Source organism: Chlamydotis macqueenii, chromosome 3, assembly GCF_036417535.1.
Source record: "Chlamydotis macqueenii isolate bChlMac1 chromosome 3, bChlMac1.mat, whole genome shotgun sequence".
Lineage (NCBI taxonomy): Eukaryota > Metazoa > Chordata > Aves > Otidiformes > Otididae > Chlamydotis > Chlamydotis macqueenii.
Window position 1 is genome coordinate 85715841 of NC_141558.1, and position 20661 is coordinate 85736501.

Genomic DNA, 20661 nt, shown 5'->3' on the forward strand with positions numbered 1-20661 from the left:
AGAGACTTTGTCAGCACAAAACTTGGCACAGAATGTATAAATATCCCAAGCTCATTGTTACACACCTTTCCACATTGTTGGTCAGTGGCTTACTGCAGCCTGTATGGGATGGAAGTGAGCGAAAGAGTGGGTCTCCATCTAGTCAATTGCGGATATGTGTGCTCTCACTTATCTTGTGTAGAGAGCCCAGCCCTTGGACCTCTCCATCCTGGGGGCTGCTCACTTGCCCTGGGGCCACACCACCTACAAGCATAGTAGCAAGGCAACAGTGATGGGAGCACCTCGGTGCTTGCGCTGCACAAATTGTTGAGTGTCACTGGGAGGGGATAGCATTATTTGTGGTGAAAAAATTAACTTTGTCAGGTTATGTCAATCTTGTATATGGATATACACAAATCTCTGATGAATGGAGGTGATTTTGAAGTGCAGTCAAGGTCTTAGGTCTCTGACTGGCTACGTCATTGCTGAAATGCTTGTCGTGTGCTAGCCCTTCCCTTTTCTTAAGAAGCATCCTGTGAAATAAACTAAAGTTAAATGTGATTTTCCCGTGGCATAAAACACTTGAAATTACAGAAGTGCAAGTCTGCAAATTTACAGGATGTTTTAAAAAGAAAACGTGGGGAATAAAGGCAAATATTGCAGCAGTGAAGTTGAAGTTGTGACAGTCTAAGGATACAAGCAAGGCTGTGCTTGCAGAGCAGTACCTTTTATTAGACCAGTTCATATGATTAGAAGAAAAAGACAAAATTTCAGACACTTTTTTTTTTCCTTTAAGCCTGAAAGGGAATTATTTTACTCAGGTTAAATATAATTTCTCTGAGTTTATTGACACTTGTCAGACATTTTGACAATTTAAACTTAAGATATATTTAGTATTTGTGGCACAAAAGAGGAGTATAAGCAAGTAGGCAGCATTAAGGTCACTAGTCCTGTGGGACAAAGGTAGAAAAAGGTTGTTGTTATAATTAAAACATTATTGTTGTGATTCAGAGACCATCTGACAGCCATGCAGGATCATTTACCAGCAAACCCCATGCCAAGAGTGCTTACAGAAATTTAACTGAGCGGAAGTTTTGCATTTACGTCAGACCCCAGTCAGGACAGTGGGTAGGGGAGAGGAAATTCGCTGGTAAATAGAAAAGGAACTAAACAAAATTGGCAGGGAAAGAAATGTTATTTTTCAGCCTACAATAGGATATGACAAACAATGGATGTAACTTAGTTATTTATAAAAAAGGTCCTTTTGGAGCAGTGACCTTCTCATCTAACTTCTGTAGAAGATGGAGGTTCACCCCTCTAGGGGAGAAGGACAAGCAGAGACTATTTTAGATTTAACACCTCGTTCTTTCCTTGCCTAGGCTATGGGAACCTGAGCCCCAGCACTGTGGCTGGTCGAATCTTCTGCATCTTGTTTGCGCTCTTTGGGATCCCCTTGAACCTTGTACTCCTGAATGAAATTGGGCAGCTAATGCTGTTGGGGGTTCAGCATTGTGCCCGGCGCCTAGAGGAAGTGTTTCAGTGGCAGGTAAGCAATGTGGACAGGTATACCTCACCCTCAAGTTGAAGAAAGAAAAGACAGAAAGGATATTGTCTAGTATTTGGGATCCTCTGACTAACAAGGATAGCCTGCCTATCCATTTGGCCAAAAAGGCAATAATACTCAGGAATAACTGGAAGCAAATAAATTTAGTTTGTGGCAGCCCTATGAGGTGTCAGATAAGGATGTTTATTAATTGAGGTAACTTCTGTGATTAATGACTTCCCCTGCAGCAACATAAGTGCTAAAGCCTTAGAGCCTTGCACAGTACTAGAATATCTGGTCTGTTTATCATCAGTCATAGTTAGAATTACACATGTAAGTTATGTGGGAACATTTGTGGAATAGGCTTTAAACTGGCATGAATTTAGGACTCATGAAAGTGATGCCCAGTTTGTGTTGACTGGGAGAGCCACACCATTTATTCTAGTGGAACATCATGAATGTTTGTCTGTTTTTTATGTAGTCCAGCATCATCTTCAACCAGAAACAGATGGACTTTCCCTGCCACCCTTCTTGTGACAGTCATCTCTTTTTTTTTTTTTTTTTTCTTCCTCTTCTACTAGAAAAAAGCTTCCCTCCTGATTAAGACCTGTGCACTGGTAACCGGCTTGTTATTGTTCCTCCTGCTACCTCCCTTGTTGTTCTCTGACAAAGAAGGTTGGTCTTATGAAGAAGGCTTCTACTATTCCTTCATTACCCTCAGCACTATAGGGTTTGGAGATTATGTGATTGGTGAGTAGTTAACATTTTATTGCTTTCACCTACTAAGCATCAAAGCCAAACGTGTGGCATATGAAGCTCCCAACTTGGCAGTCTTACTCCAGTAGCAATCCACAGACCTGCTGATAAATTTGTTGTGGTAGGCATTTCACAGATTGGAGAAGACATGATTTCTGAGATAGCAATGCCACCTGTGGAAGAGCAAAGAAATAGTTTCCCAGTCAATGAGTAATCTTCCAGCATTCAGGTACTCTGTCCCTTAAATGGCTACAACGCCAGATTGGAGTGCTCTGTTTTTAATCACAGCAGTGATTAAAACTGGTGTGCTCCAGTGTGTCGGCAGCGATTAGTTTTAAGCAGATGTTACTCTGCATCGCCATTAACAGTCAGTGACCATTTCCTCTGTCAAAACCTCAGACAACTGCTTTCTAAAAAGCAGCTTAAGTCACTTAGGTGTAGACTGTCAGGCACCAGGCACAGCCTAGTTTTCGTTGCCAAAACATTTTGCCAGAGGAAATGGGTTTGGACTCATGCCCGATGCATTTGCTGAAACACAGGACACACCTTTTTGATAAAGACTTTCTCGTTAAAAACAAATTGATTATACATGCATGCACCCTTGAATCCCTGGGAAACAGAAAGACTAAAACCTCTTATTATGGATTCTGTTTTTTCTTTTCTTCATAGTGCTTACTTGATGCTTAGTCAACTTAGTGGCAGTTTCCTTAGGACTTGTCTAAAATGCATCAAAGTTATGACTAGGGCTTGTGTAGGCACACTTAAATGAGCTGGAATCAAGTTAGGAAGGTTGGACTAGATGACCTTTAAAGGTCCCTTCCAACCCAAACTATTCTATGATTCGCTTGGGTAAGGGTAGATGCAAGCCAGTTGAGCATTTTCCTATGCTGATTTTATAGATGATGCTGAACTCTGTGCTGCAGCAGCTTTACTCGTCTCAGTTCCTGATAACTAATTTTGAATCTCTTCACTAGTATACCTCCCACTTCCAGGCGTATCTTCACCTGTGGTACCTTTGTAACTGGCATACCGCCCTAGATATGCTAGGTTCAGTATAGGAATAACTGAGTATGTCAGTGACCTGTGCTATGTAGAGGCCAAAGCATTTTGAATTTACAGTCCTGTGTTTGTTGGTTTATGTCTCAACGTGAAAACAAGCAGGGCCAGAGCATGGGTTCAAGTGACTGTCACTATTTTGTGACTGTCACACTGTTTCCCCTCTAGTGTGATCTGTGGTACTGTTCTGGACCTGGTAAGTTCTGGGGGATATTACATGTCAGGAGTGATGCCCAATGTTCACTTTGGACACAGCTGCTCTGTTTTGAGAGAAATGTAAGCTAGGCTATGGCACTTCGATTTGACGTCAGCATTGTCCCTAGCCTGTTTTATTTAGCAATATTGATATCGCTTCTCTTACTGGCCCTGAAATCTGTTCATTTACACACTTAGTAAGCCCTTCTGTTGGACACGGTGCCATGTAGGTCCTAAACTGTTTCTGATCTTCTCATCCCCCAAGACTGCACCTATCAGATGGTCTTTGTGGATAAAGCATTCTCCGTGAAAGCTTCAAATAGCCCTTCCCTCTTGTTTTCATTTATTATTTAGAAGCAAACAATTTTTAATCCTTTGAATTTAGTATCGGTGAAAGGTACTTGTTTGAAGGATGAATATAATGCTCTTCCCGGCTGAAGTTCACCTTGATGTAGAAAGCCAGCCCAAAGAGTAATTACCACAGAAGTGGCTAGTAGCTCCCAAACTTTTATCAGTGGCTTAGTGTCAACCTCAAAATGCCTTGTGATCCCATTATACTGAAAACACATACAAGGTATATTATATGTAGTACATAATAATAGCAAGTAAATGGATATAAAGGATTGACTGTTTAATATGGGTCCACTGACCAGATACTACTTACCACAATCTTGTAGACAGTAACAGTTCCTGGGCCATGATTTGGGAACTGCTGTTCTGCGCAGGTAATCACAAGACAATACTCCTACATACAACCAGTCACAGGTGATAGATAACTAACTACCTGCCTTTGTGGATGTCCCATTTCAACGCAGCCCTATGTGTACTTTTCATTGGAATGTGGTATGGAGAGTGACCTTCAGTTTCACGGAGGTACCATCTCGTATGTGTTAACTCCTCATGCTCTGTCCTGAAAGTATAAGGTGTTATGTACTATCTGCTGTGCTGTAGATATTCAGTTATAAAGTGACAAACCTTCCTAATGTAAGGAAACTAAACAATGAGACCTGAATAGCAGTAGAGAAAAGACTTTGCTGCTACTGATTTGTATCCTGTACCTCACCTGTGTTTGTAAGAGTATCCCAGCCTGCCTTAGAGATATAGCCCAGTCACTTCATAGGGCTGAGCTCATTCCCTTGCTTTGCCTGTGTTATTATTACTACTGACACTGACTTAGCACGTAGAAGCCTCTTTGCACTAAACATTGTGGAAACACAATGCTCCAAAGGGTTCACAAAGTACCTAGCTGAGCAATCAGACAGAGGTAGAATCATAGAATAGTTTGGGTTGGAAGTGACCTTTAAAGGTCATCTAGTCCAACCGCCCTGCAAGGAGCAGGGACACCTCCAACCAGATCACGTTGCTCAGAGCCCCATCCAACCTGGCCTTGAATGTTTCCAGGGATGGGGCATCCACCACCTCTCTGGGCAACCTGTTCCAGCATTCCACCATCCTCATTGTAAAAAATTTCTTATGTTCAGTCTGAATCTACTTTCCTCTATTTTAAAACCATTACCCCTCATCCTATCATAGGAGGCCCTGACGAAGAGTTTCTCCCTGTCTTTCTCATAAGCCCCCTTTAGGTACTGGAAGACTGCTATAAGGTCTTCCCAGAGCCTTCTCTTCTCCAGGCTGAACAACCCCAACTCTCTCAGCCTGTCCTCATAAGAGAGGTGCTCAAGCCCTCTGATGATCTTCGTGGCTTTCCTCTGGACTCGCTCCAACAGGTCCATGTCCTTCTAATGTTGGGGGCTTCAGAGCTGGACACGGTACTCCAGGTGGGGTCTCACAAGAGCGGAGTAGAGGGGGAGAAACACCTCCCTCAACCTGGCCACACTTCTTTTTATGCAGCCCAGGATGCGGTTGGCTTTCTGGGCTGGAAGCACACATTCCCGGCTCATGCTTAATTTCAAACTATCTTCCAAGGCTTTTTTATTCTTGGAGATATTTTTACTGCTCAGATCCCTTCCTTCCTGCTCTTAGAGACTCACTTGCTCACTTATATCTGGCTTAAGAAGATACATACATGGGTACATAAAACCCACTTACCTCTCTGCCTGCATGGGACCCCTGTTACATACTCATACAACATTGTGATGCTGAGTAGGGAGATCAGTAGAGAAATGAAACTATGCACTTAAATGTGAATAATTTCACTTTAATTTAGATATAATTTGAGATTTTTCTTTCTTATGGGTAATCTTTACAATTCCTAGGAAGATCTAGGCTGTTGCTGACATGTCATGAAACATACTTGCTTATAACATCCGTTCACAGGCTAAGTAGATCCTACACTCATGTTTTATATAGAAAACACTAATATTAGGTCATATTTCCACTGTCTTTGCTTTACACGTAATAAGTCCTTTGAGACACTCTTGATCCAATCTAGAAATATTTTGGGTGATTCTCTTGTAGGGATGAACCCAGATCGCACCTATCCAGACTGGTACAAGAATGTAATCTCTCTGTGGATCCTCTTTGGGATGGCCTGGCTAGCATTGGTTATCAAATTGTGCATCAGCCTTCTAGAGAGCTCCAGTGACTTCTGTCAGTGCAACAAGAAGAGCACAGACATAGCAGAAGACTTAATGGATGGCAACAGAAATAGTATGACGGGACTTCACGATGTGGAGATCTGCAATGACAAAGACACAAAAATAAAGGAACCCAGATGAATCTCACACCTACACAGCTCCTACAGAAGCACTCTAGGGAAGAAACATACTCTTGGTCTCTCTTAGGTTTTAGTGTACCAGAAATGCGTGAATGGTGCTGCTCTGATGTTCACATGGGGTGAAAGCTTGCTTATTGAGCTTGAAATGCTTCTATTCTGAATAGAGCAATGACAACAAAATGTTTAATTTACAGCACCATCAAGAATTACCAACGGGATTCTTAGACAAAAGTAATTTTACAGAGATATTGCCTACCCTCCCACCTCAATATACGAGGTAAACTTTGACATCTGTGCAGAATGCTAGCTATTGTCCTTTTCATTGCATGCAAAGTTCTTGTAGCCTCTAATTGTACGTATAGCATTTTGCAAATATCACAACTAGAAAAGCAAGTGCCATTTAATGCAGGAAACAAATTGTTTGTTACTAAAAGATTTAATGAAAAGCACTATTTAAAGCCACCTGGCAGTCACTGCAAGTGTGCTCCATCACCTATACGCTTGTTGCTTGTCAAAGGTGGTAACATGCTTTTGCTCCTGATTATTAGTACATGAATGGCAATGAGGCAGCGCATGTAGATGTGCCTCACAGGAACAGACCATTCAATTTTTTAAAAGAAATTTCTACATCGGAGGTCCACTAATATTAAAAAGAGAGTAGGTAGGCTATTCCTTACTCTGGAACGTATGAAGGATCATCTTTTGTAAAGTATTATGTAGACCAAATGTCATCAGCTAAATGTGACAGTTCACTTAGATTTTTATTTTGCCGTATCTTGGAAGCCAGAAAAGGAGGACTAGAGGCAGTTTTAAGTGCTAGTAGTTCCAATGTTAACCCATGGCCACTGTTAACAAAGGCTACTTTAGTCTAGAAAAAGACTGAAGTATCTTCAACTATGATGTTACTCTGATGAACTTCTCATATTGTAAATGAATAGTGTATCTGTTCTAGCTAACATCTTTTATATAAGCATGACTATCTTTTGATCTGTGGAATACCAGACATGCTTATTTGGCCTTTGTTTCAATCATGAAACAAAACTGTTTTTATAAATATTCTATTAAATTCTTAGAAATCTTTTGTTAAATTATGCCATTTATAAAGGCCCAACAGGGTCTAACTCCTGCTGCCATTTATACACCCATATCTAATCTTATTTTCTTATTTCTGTTGTGCTACTTGCATCCTAGCGCATTAACTTTGAAAACTTGACTGTAGCGGTAAACAAGAGTGAAGCATTTGGGTGAGCCTTCAGATTCTTCATTGGACCAAGATTCCACATGGACAGTAGAGAAAAGACTGAAAACACAATCTGTTGGAGTATAAGACTCAGGAATTAGAAATATTCATAGCTGGATTCATAGAAATGCAGCGAATAAAAAGTTTACAGTCTTCGGGAACACAAGTTGTGGAAGATGTATTGTGAAAATAGTATTTCCAGAATAGGCCAGTCTGACCATTGACATGTGGTGGAACTGATTACAGGAGAAAATGCAGGAAAGGAATCTGCTGGATGAAATTTCATCTGTCAGCCTTTTTGTCATTGGCCTTTTGCTGACTTCATAGTAATAAATGTTCTCTCAAATACTGTTTCAATGGGCAGCAGAGATAAGAAAGGGAGGTAGTGGAAATCTCAGGTCATAGATGGGGAAACTGGTGCAAAATAAATACATTTCAATTTTTTGAACATTGAGTAATTTCTTTAACAGCTTTTAGCATAAACTTTTCTGTTTTTTCTATGTTTTGTCATGTTTGTTTTCACTGATGGATACACAATGTAGGTTTTACTAATGTTCATAATGGGCTGACCTACAATGGGACAAAAGTATATCTCTTTAAACCTGAGGGAATCACAATTCCACAGCATAAAATGTGACACCTTTTCATGTGTATCCTTTGTACCTTCTTTCAGAAGCAAAACTTAGTAAATATAACTGTATTGTAAAATCTGGATGCCCAGAAGGTAGTAGGAATTTCTACTGTCAAAGCATGGGAATGACTATACTAAATCTATTTCAACTTTAACTTGAAATGTCATGGGCTCTGGGGGTTTCTACCAGCTCTGCTCTTCGATGGGAAGGCTTAGCTTGAGAGGAGTTTCTTCTTTTAAATTTGAATGTCTCTCTAATCACATCTAATTCATATTTCCATGTATTTGTAGTTTGTGGATGAGGTTTTCAAAAGTGCCTTAGACATTGGGGCACCTCGGTCCCACTGAAGTGCCAACAGAGTCACATGCCTTAGGATAGCTAATATACACTTCTGAAAGTTGAAAGGAAAAAAAAACAGAAAAAAAAAAAGGAAAAAAAACAGTGCTTCTTCATATATCTCAGTACTTCCACTGTGTGTCAGGATTCAGCCACAAATGTAAGCATGTGGCTGGCTCTCAAGGTGACTCACTAGCTGCCTCAGCAATCCTTGCTCATTCACTTCCTTCCACAGCCATTGTATTACCCAGCAGCTCACCACGAGCATGGTCCTGCCACTAACTGTCTGATGCAGCGTACTTGCAGGAGGCACATCTGAACTGTTTGCAAGCCACATGTAACTCCAGAGATGCAAGTTGCTTGCTTGTGTCCTGGATCACTTCAAAAAATATGAAATAAGTGAGTCAAATACCACCTCTGCTTGCGTTCTCTGATGCCAAATTAGGATGTTGTAATTTATGAACATGCTTTTATTGACAGTTCCTCAGCTAGCTTTTGATATGGACAATAGATATTATTGTGTCTGAGTTCCCACAAACTGCTGTGCCTCTAATCTCTGTTTTTTATAAAGCTGTGCTGTGGTTAAATTATATGAATGAATTTGTTCCCAGAGGGATTAGAAGAAAGTGGAGTTTTGCAACATCACAAAAATACCATCACCAGTGTGTCTACTCTACCAAAATATGAAAGGTTATCTGCTCAAGGGTAAAATAAAGAAAACAAAAGCATGGTGTTGTTATCATTCTTGTCACAGCTGATGTGCAGTCTTCTGTAATCTGCATTGGAAAATTACAGATGCTTTTTGATTTTTTTATAATGTTTTTTCCTGTTCAGATAAGTGTGTACTTTCCATTAGTGATTTTGGGTTAGGCTTTCACTGCTGCTATTCTTCACAAGTCAATTTTCCCCTATTATCCTGTTTTCTTCCTTGGGAGGAGCAGGGGCTGGAAACAGGTTTGATTAGTAATGATAGTTGTAAATATTTATGCAGCATCAGTGTCTAGAGGCTTTTTCACAATTGCATAGAGCGTAATGTGTTTCTGACCTTTATACAGTTTCCCGGGAAATCAATCCTTTAAAGCAAGAAAATAGGCCTCTCTAGCTCCCCTACTCCAAGGACAAGTCCTGGCTTCAGCCTCAGCCTTTCTCATGTTGGTTCTTTCAGCTAATCCAAGAGACATGTTTACCCCTTGGGGAGAGATATGTCCAGAAATATGTAATAAAATGTTACAGAAACATAGTACAGGCTGGTCAGAACTGCAGTTTTTAATAGTCTAGTTGACTATAGTGTTTTAAAACCCCTACACTAGGCCTTTTTTTTCCATAATATCTGAGTCAAAAAAATCCAGGATGTCTTTTTTTTCTCACAGTGGTGGGCTTAGATCTTACCTTACAGCTTTATATGAAAGATGCTACAGAGTGATATAATTAGTTGCGGGGGCTGGTGTCCCCTCCAGATGTTTAGAGTACATTCTGCTGTTCCAAAAATGTGCAATAATGTTTAGATTGATGTGGCCTCCTGTCATTGTTATATATCTGCCTGCAAGTTCCAGCAAAAGGACTCAACTCTTCATCTCTGACACACTTCAGGTAAGGCAAATTGTACCTCACTTTAGTTTACCGTTTCTAAATTAGAGGCTTACATCAGGACATTGGTACTAATTGGCTACATACCAGTTGAATCAGGGCAAAATGTTAATGTAATTAGATCTTGTAATATGAGCTTGGTACCTACCATGTCTGTAAATAAATATTCTGGCTAACAGAAGAGGGGGATATGGTAAAAAACCCTAGTCTTTTTCAGTACTGTTATGCTGTTATGTTAGGGAACCATGTGCTTGGTAGTGTCTCCCCTTGCAGTGGTCCTGGCTGTATGTGAGGTAATATCAAGGCAGATTACTTTTCCAATTGTTATTGAGCACCTTTTTGATTTTAGAAGATTTTTTTTTTTTTTTTTTTGTTTCTTATATAATGTGTGGAAACTGAGAGTTGAAACTGAGTTGAGTATGAACTGTCTAGCATGCTGCGCAGTTCTGGGCAAACATTCAAAGGTTTCTCAGAAAGATGAGTGATAACAATGGAACAATATCTGTGCCCTTAAAAATTTTCATCTCTCGGAACTGAGATTCAAAGAGATGTTTTGTGGGCTTTTTTTCGAAGACAAACTGATACACATGTTTTAAGCTAGCACTAAGCAGGTAGAGAGGATCTCTGGTACCTCCGAGGTCAACACATGTTGCAGTAAGAGCTGCTGAAAAGCTGTCACTGTTGTTGGAGGAGACATCAGTGATGTGGCATTCAGAAACCATGCATACTGGAATAGGATAAAATAAACTTCAAGAAAACAAATAAAAACTATTTTAACATCTTCAACACTGAACCAGGGTTATTGTATTCTAAAGCTGTTGATGTTAATATACATGCAGATATGGTCTCCAAGACTTTTTATTCCTTTTCAAGTTTTGAGCTAAGGTACCTTTATTCATAAGGGAAGGTGTACAGGAAGACATTCTCAGTAAAAAATTGATAGATCTATCGTTCTTGAGACTAGGTGCTGGAGCTACCTCTTGGGGCAGAAGCAATGCAGTGTAAGTTAAAGAGGCTTTGACACTGTTTTAATTTTTATGGTAGTATATAATCTGTTTCTTCCGTGTTCCCTACTACTGACTTAAACTCATTGGAACATAAGATGTAGCTCTTGAGTAACACAAGTTCCCAAAACCTCTACATTAAAACAAGAGCATGCTGACCAAAGCAAGCTATAAAAGATGAGAACAGAAAGGGAGGGAAAATAATAGGAAAGAAAATGTAGAGGAGAGAATCCTGTGGAGTTTATTAGTCTTTCCTAAGGAACCTGCTTATCAAACCTGATTAGATGCATACATTTCTTTTTGGTAATGCCTTTAAAAACCATCTCTTAAATAAATAAATTGGTCAGCATTTATTCAGTGACTATAGAAAGGCTTCAGACAGCCATATATCTGAGTGAATAGAAAGGACCAGTACCTAAAGTCAGGGTTGTACAAATCTGCCACCAGAGGCAAAACTGAAGAAGACACAGATATGGAAACCAATCTAGGATGATAGGGTCAAAAAGAAAGGATGAGTTGAGGCAAGCAGAAATCCAGTGAGGCAGGATATGCCCAGCTGGCTATGATAAATGAAGAATGAATAATTGAGGGAACTTTCAATATAATAAAGAATTTGGATTAACCTAATTTGGATAACTACTGATCAAAAAGTCGTGATTGTACTATAATTGCTATTACTCTATACATAATTCTGTTACGAGTTGGAGTTGCTAGACGGTGTTTTAAAGCATGTCAGTTCTCCTCCAGATTCATACTGTTCTTAACTCCTTTTTCCAGCACTCCTTTGGATCCACCCAGTTAGAACTTTATCCTAGTACTAAAGATCCCCTACACCTCAAATAGATAAACAGGGTGCCTTCCAAATATAAGTTTAAATCAATAAGCTTTGGTTTAAAATTTAAAAATGCTAATTTTATGAGATATAGCACAGAAAAATATAATCCTAGAAGGCAAATGGGGTGGATGACCATTTGAGGTACTGGAACTATCATAGACAGTGCCTGGCAGCTTGATTTTGCTGTCAACAAAGCACAGTGAGGAGTTTAATAGTAATGGACTTCAAAATAAGGGGGAATTTCTCCTTAATAAGAAATGAATGGAAGTCGAGACTTCAATTGAACATAACCAGTTTGGGTGTACCCAAAATAACCCATCTCAGATCTTACTTAATAAGGAGACTCAAACATCACCATTTGGATGAGAGGACTTCTGAAGTGTTACAGTACTTTCAAGCCTAGAGATTAAAAAATCCTGAGTCATACTTTTCAATGTCTGCCCTTTGAATTTTGCACTGTTATTGCAATACACTGCATTGTATATCTATGTGTTTGTGTGAAAGAGGGAAAGAAATGGTGCTGCCAGTGTTCTCAAGGTTATGTTAATTCCTACAGCGCATTCTGCACATGGCTTTAACTCCTCTCCCAGCAATAAAAAAAAAAATCTTTCATTATTTCTTCATGAAACGTTTCTTTCTTATCCATTCTTCTGGTCTTGCTTCTCCCTAATCAGTCTTGTTCCTGCATGAGTTCCCTCACCACTCCCGGGCCAAAATCAGCTCTGTTCCTCTTGCATTTCCTCCGTGTGCTCAAGGCCTTCTCCTGCGCCAGGAAGAAGTACGTACAGCAGAGTCCTTCTCTGCTACGCTGGGGACAGCATTGTGTAAAAAGCAAAGACAAGGGGAAGGAGCAGAGGGTTTGCAGGGACTACTTTCCCTGCTCACACTCTCCTCTCTTAATGATGTTAACTTTAGGATCCCAGCTCTGAAGAAAGTTGAGATCTCCCTGATATCTGCACCAGTTCCAGTCTGCTGGTCTTCCCCATGCAGTTCTGAGCAAGGGGCTCCAGACAGTCTCAGATGGCTCGCTTTCAGGTTGGTTATAATTCACTGGAGAGCTGAAGCTTTTGGTGTCAGCTGCAGCCATGCTCCAAACTCATTTGGTTTGTGGAGGATTTGAAGGAATGGACAACACTTAAGATCTTAAGGAAAAGTTTGAAGGAAGGTGTGATGGCTTGACACAAGTTTGTCTTCCTTTTGAGATAGCATTAGCTGCAGTAATCCAGGAAGCACCATGCTGGAAGGAGTGACCTAGGGAACTGAGCAGGGAATAGTCTTCCCTGGGGATCTCTCTTAAAATCCAGCAATCCTGGATATTATTGCTATTTGATGTGATACAAAATACAATGATGACAACTAGTAGTGACAAAAGAGAGTACTATATAGTGTTCTTGTTATGACACTGGACTAAAACTTTAGAAAGTTTGGGGCCTGTCCTGGATTTTCTCCATGATTTCACAAATAAGGATATTTGCCACTCTATCTGCATCACAACCTTGTATACCCTCTAATTCTCAGGGTAACAATACAATATTCCCTGCTGTCTATGGAGTAGCTAACAGTGTGATTCATTGAATTCAGAAAATAATGAAACTACCTAACCAATCTAGTTATATTAAAGAAAAAAAAAAAAAAAAGCCAAACAGGTGGACAAGACCCCAGCCTTACTCAAGCATAGTGAAGTGCCTTTGTTTGGACTATGTCTAGATGTTAGATGTAGAGCCAGTGCTTTGTCTTGAAAAAATGACATAAAGTGCTTGGGACTCATATCTGGGAAGGAGGCACCAGTTTTCAAGTCTCCACTCTGACTCAGGTAGGGCAGGTCAGCAGCATGACAGGAACGCCATCCACCTAAGGTTCATGGGCAGGCCATCAAGGCCATCTCAGCTACTCTTGAAGCTGTTTCCCTGCTATAAATTATTAACTTGACCATGAGGTGGGGAACTATTACCTACCATCTCTCTTGCTTGATGAATCACTACATGTGTAAACCTTTATGTGGATTTAGCCCTTAGGGAATTACTATAATAGGAAGAGAAAGAATAGTCCAGTGCTTGGATATCAGTAGCCAGCAGTGTGAAGAATTACTGTCACAGATGTTTCAGCTCTCATGATTCTTGTCATTTCTTGGGCACAATAACATCATGGTATTAGATGGACTTGTCTTGTAGTGCAGCCCTTAGCCCCAAGAGACATAAGCATGTTCCCTATATAATGTACAGGAATGCTTAGATACACAACTGGGAGACCTCCCTTGCTCTTTAGCAAGGCATTGACCATGTGAGCTTGCAAAAACAAACAGAAATGAAAAGAGCAAAGGACAGATGCAGAAATGTCTGACTAACTCAGACAGGCACCTGTTTCCACACAGTGCTTGGCACGATTTCTTCAGCAGAGACAGACACCTACACATAACTTTTCTGTTTGTGGAAACGCAAGAGAGACATCTCACAACAGCCAGCAGCCAAATGGTTAGGGAAGTCACTTAGGTCAAAGCAATGCGGGTTCACATTTCTGTGTGATTAATTCAAGGGATTTAAATCTGTATCACATTAAAGGCCCCAGGCTATACAGAAGTTAGTCTTTCTCTGCCTTCTGAGCTAAATATTTGTTGCAGGAATAAAACGGAGAGAGCCAATAGTTGACTTAATAGTTCAATTGTGAAGGTATGGGCGATGTGCAAATGTGATACTTAGGATCCATTCCTATTAATGTTAAATACTTCCACCAAGTGGGAGAAACATACCTACTGAAACTGAAAAGGGCTCAACTCAAGGTACTAGCAGCTCCAGTTCAGGAGGGGCAGAGGCTTCAGATCCTGGCTCTAAATCCCAAATGAGCACCTGCTGAGTAACTAGGAACAATTCTGAGAAGATTACTAGCCCCTAAATATGGGGCTTGAGGCACCTACAGAGCAATTGCCACAGGAGAGCTCTGAGGATGCCAGCTACAATGCAGAGCTGCAGTGTGGTTAAGCTCTGCTGAGCTCAGTTAAGTTACATCAGACCTGAATGATCTGTTTTAAAGGATGTAGCTGCACATACAGCTGGAACAACTGAGCAACTCCATTACACAAATAAATGACGTGCAGAAAGAAAGTCAAACTGTGGGTGGGTGAGCAAGTTTCTCACCTATAATCTTCCACACCATTTGCTTTGCAATAAAAGGGAGCTGTCAGAGACTCCCAATAGGAGCTGTGTCTCCCAGCCTTGCCCTCCCTTATCGTATTTCTGAGCAAAGCCAAGCTGATTAAGCAGAGTCTGGTGTGACTGACCTTACATCTGGTTTGAGACCTGCACAGCAATCTGTTGATTCACTCTTGCTAACAAACACAGGTACTAGCTTTCAAGTTTGCAGCCCTATATGCCTTCACTCAGATAGGCACAGGAGGGTTACCTTAGGTCTTGATTTAGATGTCTGTTAACTCACGGTACAGTTCAGCAAGTTCCTGTGGGTCAGGGCACTTCTAACCTGAGACAAGAGGGATGCTGAAACATGTGCTCAGACACACACAGTGGTACACGATAAGGCAGGCACAGTATTTTGAATGCAATAAGTTATGTATATGTGAAACAGGGAAGTACAGTAGGGAGGAAATATAGGATCACATTGTAGGAAAGTGTGGTTTTGAAGTAATTCAAACCTTATCTGTGCAAGGAAGTATTTGCCAGTTAACTTCAATTGCTATTGCTATACCAGGAAACGCTGCTAACAAGTATAAAGCTCATGTTCCTTTCCCCAGGGAAATAAAGGCTTATCTTGTTGGAATAACTGCTGTATTCACTCTATGGACCAACACAGTCTGGCAAATCTTGCAAGGACGAGTAAGACCTCTCTTTATCCTTTCACTTCTCTGTAATTCAACTTTGCCAATCATAAAATGGAATTAATGTTCTTTATTCTGTAGCTCCCAGAAATACTGAGGAGTCACTACTTAAGATTTGTACAATATCTTCAGAAATAAAATCTCTAATGCACTTCACTAATGTGGTGGGGTGCTGTTAGCATGCTGTAGGCACCCACACAATCCCTTAAACTAGGTGTTATCTCTAGCTGGTGGCAGCATCCACGCAGCTGTTGAGGAAAATGAGACGTGGTCTGTGTGGCTGCCAGTTTCTCAGAGGTAATCTGCTTCCCATTTCTGTGGGAAAAAAAATGTCTGAGCACACCTGAATCTTCATCAGGCACATCATGCTAAGCTCTAGCTAATGCATGTGGCTGTAAGCATGCAGTCCTGAAATGCAAGCAAAAAGTGGCTTTGGTAATTGTTTTTTGTGTACAAAAAGCCTTGGGAATCACTGTCACTGCACAGATACTACAGGGCAATTCCAGCCTTCCCTTATCCCATCCATCTCTACAATCTTGTTCTTGTTTCTGCTTCTACTATTCTTTAAAATGCTTAGTTTGACTGAAAAGGGTACTGTAGTGTTGCAGATCGATTTATGGCAAATCGATCAGGCAAAGAACTCATCTCATGCAATATTAGGCATCTATATATAATTTAATTGAAGGCATTTCAAGGGGATGATTTCTTTGATCTATTTTTAGATTAAGATTAATATCACCTGACCAGCCTGTATGTCTTTTGGTTGCTTGTATAGGAGTCCTTGGCAGTGCGCACATTAAGATGTCAGATGAATCACATCCTAGAGGTCTTTACTTGCTCTGCATCTACACATCTGATTATTCTTCTTCTGTGTTGATGGAAATAAAGCAATCACTTTTGCTTTTATTTTAGGTCAGTTTCACATTTTGGTTTTCAGGCACTTGGCAGCTGTGCAATGTTTGGTTTGCAAACACTCCCAGGGAAGGGCTCAATCCAAGCCAATTATTTTCTTTACAAAGAGATAAAAACTCAAACATTTTTCTTTACTTTGACATTTTGCAAAACAGTTTTCTGGTTTTCTACCCCAAAATGTAAGCTTTAGGCTTAAACTACTTATTCCTATACCCTTCATATCTTTAAAGATCTCCTCTTTCCATACTTCACCCAGGATTTTTTTGTGGTTCTGTGCTTGGTTTGAATGGAGGTGGAAGTCTTTTAAAACTCTTCTTTAAGCCCAGTCATTTTGGGAGCTGGAAAAGGCATGGACTTGTCTACCCCTGGCATCACAGGCACATGAACTAACGCTGACATATTCCCACCTAAGCTGGTACGGCTGATTGATTCACAACAGCTGTCTCTGGGGAAACTAGCTTTGCTTTAAAAGCAGCAGGCTTCCTTGGGAAGACCCTTCCTCCCAGGTGCTGTGTTGCACTGTGGCTGTTGTGCTCGTGCTGCTGGATGTCGTAGTTCAGCCCTGCTCGGGAGCAGACTACGCAGTCTCTCTCTTGTTCCCTGTACCCTCCGAGGGAATAGGGAGAGACTATATAAGAAAAAAAAAGGCTTGAGGTTTCAGATAAGGATAGGGAGAAATCCTTAAAGTTACTCTTACAGAGAAAACAGACTCGACTTGGGGAAAACTATATGTTTATTATTAAAAACAAAGCAGGATAATGAGAAAGAGAACAAGATAACCTCCCCCCTCCCTCTTCCCAGGCTTAACATTATCTCCACCTCCTTCCCCCCTGTGAGCGGCTCAGTGGGGAAGAAGGAATGGGGGTTACGGTCAGTTCATCACAGGTTGTTTTATCATAGAATCATAGAATGGTTAGAGTTGGAAGGGACCTTCAAAGGTCATCTAGTCCAACCCCGCTACAAGGAGCAGGGACATCCCTGACTAGATCAGGTTGCTCAGAGCCTCATCCAGCCTGGCCTTGAATGTTCCCAGGGATGGGGCTTTCACCACCTCTCTGGGCAATCTGTTCCAGGGTTCTACAACCCTCATTGTAAAAAATTTTTTCCTAATACCCAATCTAAATCTACCTCCCTCTATTTTAAAACCATTGCCCCTCGTCCTATCACAACAGGCCCTACTGAACAGCCTCTCCCCATCTTTCTTGTAGGCCCCCTTGAGGTACTGGAAGACCGCTATCAGGTCTCCCCGGAGCCTCCTCTTCTCCAGGCTGAACAGCCCCAACTCTCTCAGCCTGTCCTCATAGGAAAGGTGCTCCAGCCCTTTTATCATCTTCGTGGCCCTCCTCTGGACCTTCTCCAACTGGTCCATGTCCTTCTTATGTTGGGGGCTCCAGAACTGGACACAGTACTCCAGGTGGGGTCTCACCAGGCCAGAGTAGAGGGGGAGAATCACCTCCCTCGACCTGCTGGCCACGCTTCTCTTCGTGCAACCCAGGATGCGGTTGGCCTTCTGGGCTGCAAGGGCGCATTGCCTGCTCATGTTAAGCTTCTCGTCCACCAGCACTCCCAACTCCTTCTCCTCAGGGCTGCTCTCAATCCATTCCCTGCCCAGCCTCTATTTGTGCCTGGGATTGCCATGACCCACGTGCAGGACCTTGCACTTGGCCTGGTTGAACTTCATGAGGTTGGCACGGGCCCACCTCTCCAGCCTGTCAAGGTCCCTCTGGATGGCATCCCTCCCTTCCAGGGTGTTGACGGCACCACACAGCTTGATGTTATCGGTGAACTTGCTGAGGGTGCACTCTAGCCCACTGTCCATGTCACCGACAAAGATGTTGAGCAGGGCCGTGCCCAACACGGACCCCTGAGGGACGCCACTTGTGACCGGTCTCCACATGGACTTTGAGCCATTGACCACCACTCTCTGAGTGCGGCCATCCAGCCAACTCCTTATCCACCGAGTGGTCCGTCCATCAAACCCATGGCTCTCTAGTTTAGAGAGAAGGATGTTGTGAGGGACAGTGTCAAAAGCTTTGCACAAGTCCAGGTAGATGATATCCATTGCTCCTTCCTCCTTGAGGAAAGAACTCCCTCACATTCATCCCCTGCTCCACCATGGGGTCTTTTCTTCCATGGGGTGCAGTCTCCCCAGAACGGCTGCCCCAGTGCAGGCCTTCCATGGGCCACAGCCTCCTTCAGGCATCCACCTGCCCCAGTGTGGGGTCCTCCATGGGCTGTAGGTGGATCTCTGCTCCTCCATGGACCTCCATGGGCTGCAGGGGGACAGCTGGCCTCACCATGGGCTACACCACAGGCTGCAGGGGAATCTTGGCCAGGAGGCACATTACTCCTTCCCCCTCCTTCTTCACTGACCTTGGCATCTGCAGCTGTTCCTCTCACAAAAAATTCTTCACAATCAGCTCAGGCAAATGCCTCTCAGATTCTCTTCACATCTCATCTCCACTTCTTGCAGCTGGGCTGAGTCAGGCCCAGACGGCCACCCGGAGAGAGGCCAGAGGGTGAGGGCTGCAAGGCCCACAAGGCTCATGCCTCTCCCTCTCTGCCCCCACTTCAGCTTCTTCATATCTTCTTCTTTTTATTTTTTTGTCCTGTTTTTCCCCTTCTTAAATATGGTATCGCAGAGGCGTTATCATGGAACGTTCTGCTACCAATTGGCTTGGCCTGGGCCAGCAGTGGGTCCGCCCTAGGCTCAGCTGAGTCCACTGAAGGAAGGGGAGCAACTTCTAGCGGCTTCTTACAGAAGCTGCCACCATAGCCCCCCTCACTAAATAAAACCAGGACACTGGATTAGATGTCTCTGCACCCATGCTTTGCTGTGTGATGTAGACATGCCATCACTTGACACTGCTGTCATCCTCCACTTCATGACCATGCAATGGACAGTGCTGCTATTAGGAGCTTTAATAAGTTCTTAGGAGCCTCCAAAGAGGAATCACAGGGAGCGTTTAAAGCCAGCACTGACTGTAAATTGTTTATAAAAGCCAAGTCTCACTTCATCCATTTTCCCATTGAGAAGTCCTCACTCAAACTGCAGATCCAATCTGCATGCTTCCTTCCCCTCATAAAAGTCTAGAGATCAAGATCATGGAAGAACATTCAATATATACTAGATACTTAGTGGAATAAATGAGCATATTGTGATTAAGGCAGTGGAACGTATCTTTAAACAATATAGATTTGTACAAATTTATCTCAGCCAAGTATGTAGGCCCACGATCACATTTTCAGCTGTAATTGAAAGTTAACTCATAAATGTAAGATTTAGATAGCCACATAAGCCCCAAGTCAAGAATAGTGGTGACTTATATGTTCTTGGTGCAGGAACGCACACCTCTGATTTCCACTCCCACTTTTCCTTCTTTGTGGATGCAGCAGCTGCTGCATCCCTTGAAGCAAAAGAGGCTCCCTGTGACACAAAGCAGGCACTGGATTTGGACAAGACCACTTACCTGTTTGAAATAGTTCAGTAGCTCTGTGCCTTTGGTGTTCAAGGAATGTTTCATGTGGGATGTGCACATTCTGTTTGCACAGTATAACCTAAATGCAGGGGTGCTTGTAGGTGGCCCAAGAGACAGTTCCCAACCAATGATGAGTCTATCTGTACCCTGAGCAGTTTCTCTTTTTTAATCAAATTATTCAAAAATATGACCATATAATGCAGTACCCAGCTGTTAAGAAGCTGGACAAACTTTATTTGTAATGTTGATTTCTCCAGCCTTTCTGAAAGCAGAGATATGAGTTACAGGAATATACTTGTTTTAATTTTTTCTTGGTTTTCTATGTTGCATATAGAGATGTCGAAAGGTTTTATTACCCTGTATCTTTTGAGCATGGACTTCTGTATAGGATAGTCAAGACTGAGAAGAATAATGCCTGCTGGGTGCCTCTTTATGGATAAGACAGACAGCAATTCTAGCACCACCAAAGATGAAGAAAGCAGATGAGAAAGAATCAGCTAAAAGATAACACTATCAGAAGCCAAAAGCAAATAATGTAATCTGTGGGAACTAATTTTTTTTAATAGATGCATTAAATGGTTTAGCCTCTTCTATGTCTTCAGCT

The 20661-nt window shown here is 41.9% G+C and overlaps 1 protein-coding gene across 1 annotated transcript in view; it reads left to right on the plus strand.

Annotated features, from left to right (window-relative positions):
- LOC104475021 (potassium channel subfamily K member 17) overlaps nucleotides 1-9142 on the plus strand; it is a 30249-nt gene extending 21107 nt beyond the window's left edge. Inside the window, 4 exon segments of the mRNA XM_086745746.1 lie at nucleotides 1359-1525; nucleotides 2104-2272; nucleotides 5948-6195; nucleotides 6197-9142. Coding sequence (XP_086601872.1) covers nucleotides 1359-1525; nucleotides 2104-2272; nucleotides 5948-6195; nucleotides 6197-6244 — 632 coding nt within the window. The 3' untranslated portion in view covers nucleotides 6245-9142.
- Nucleotides 9143-20661: the final 11519 nt, after the last annotated feature.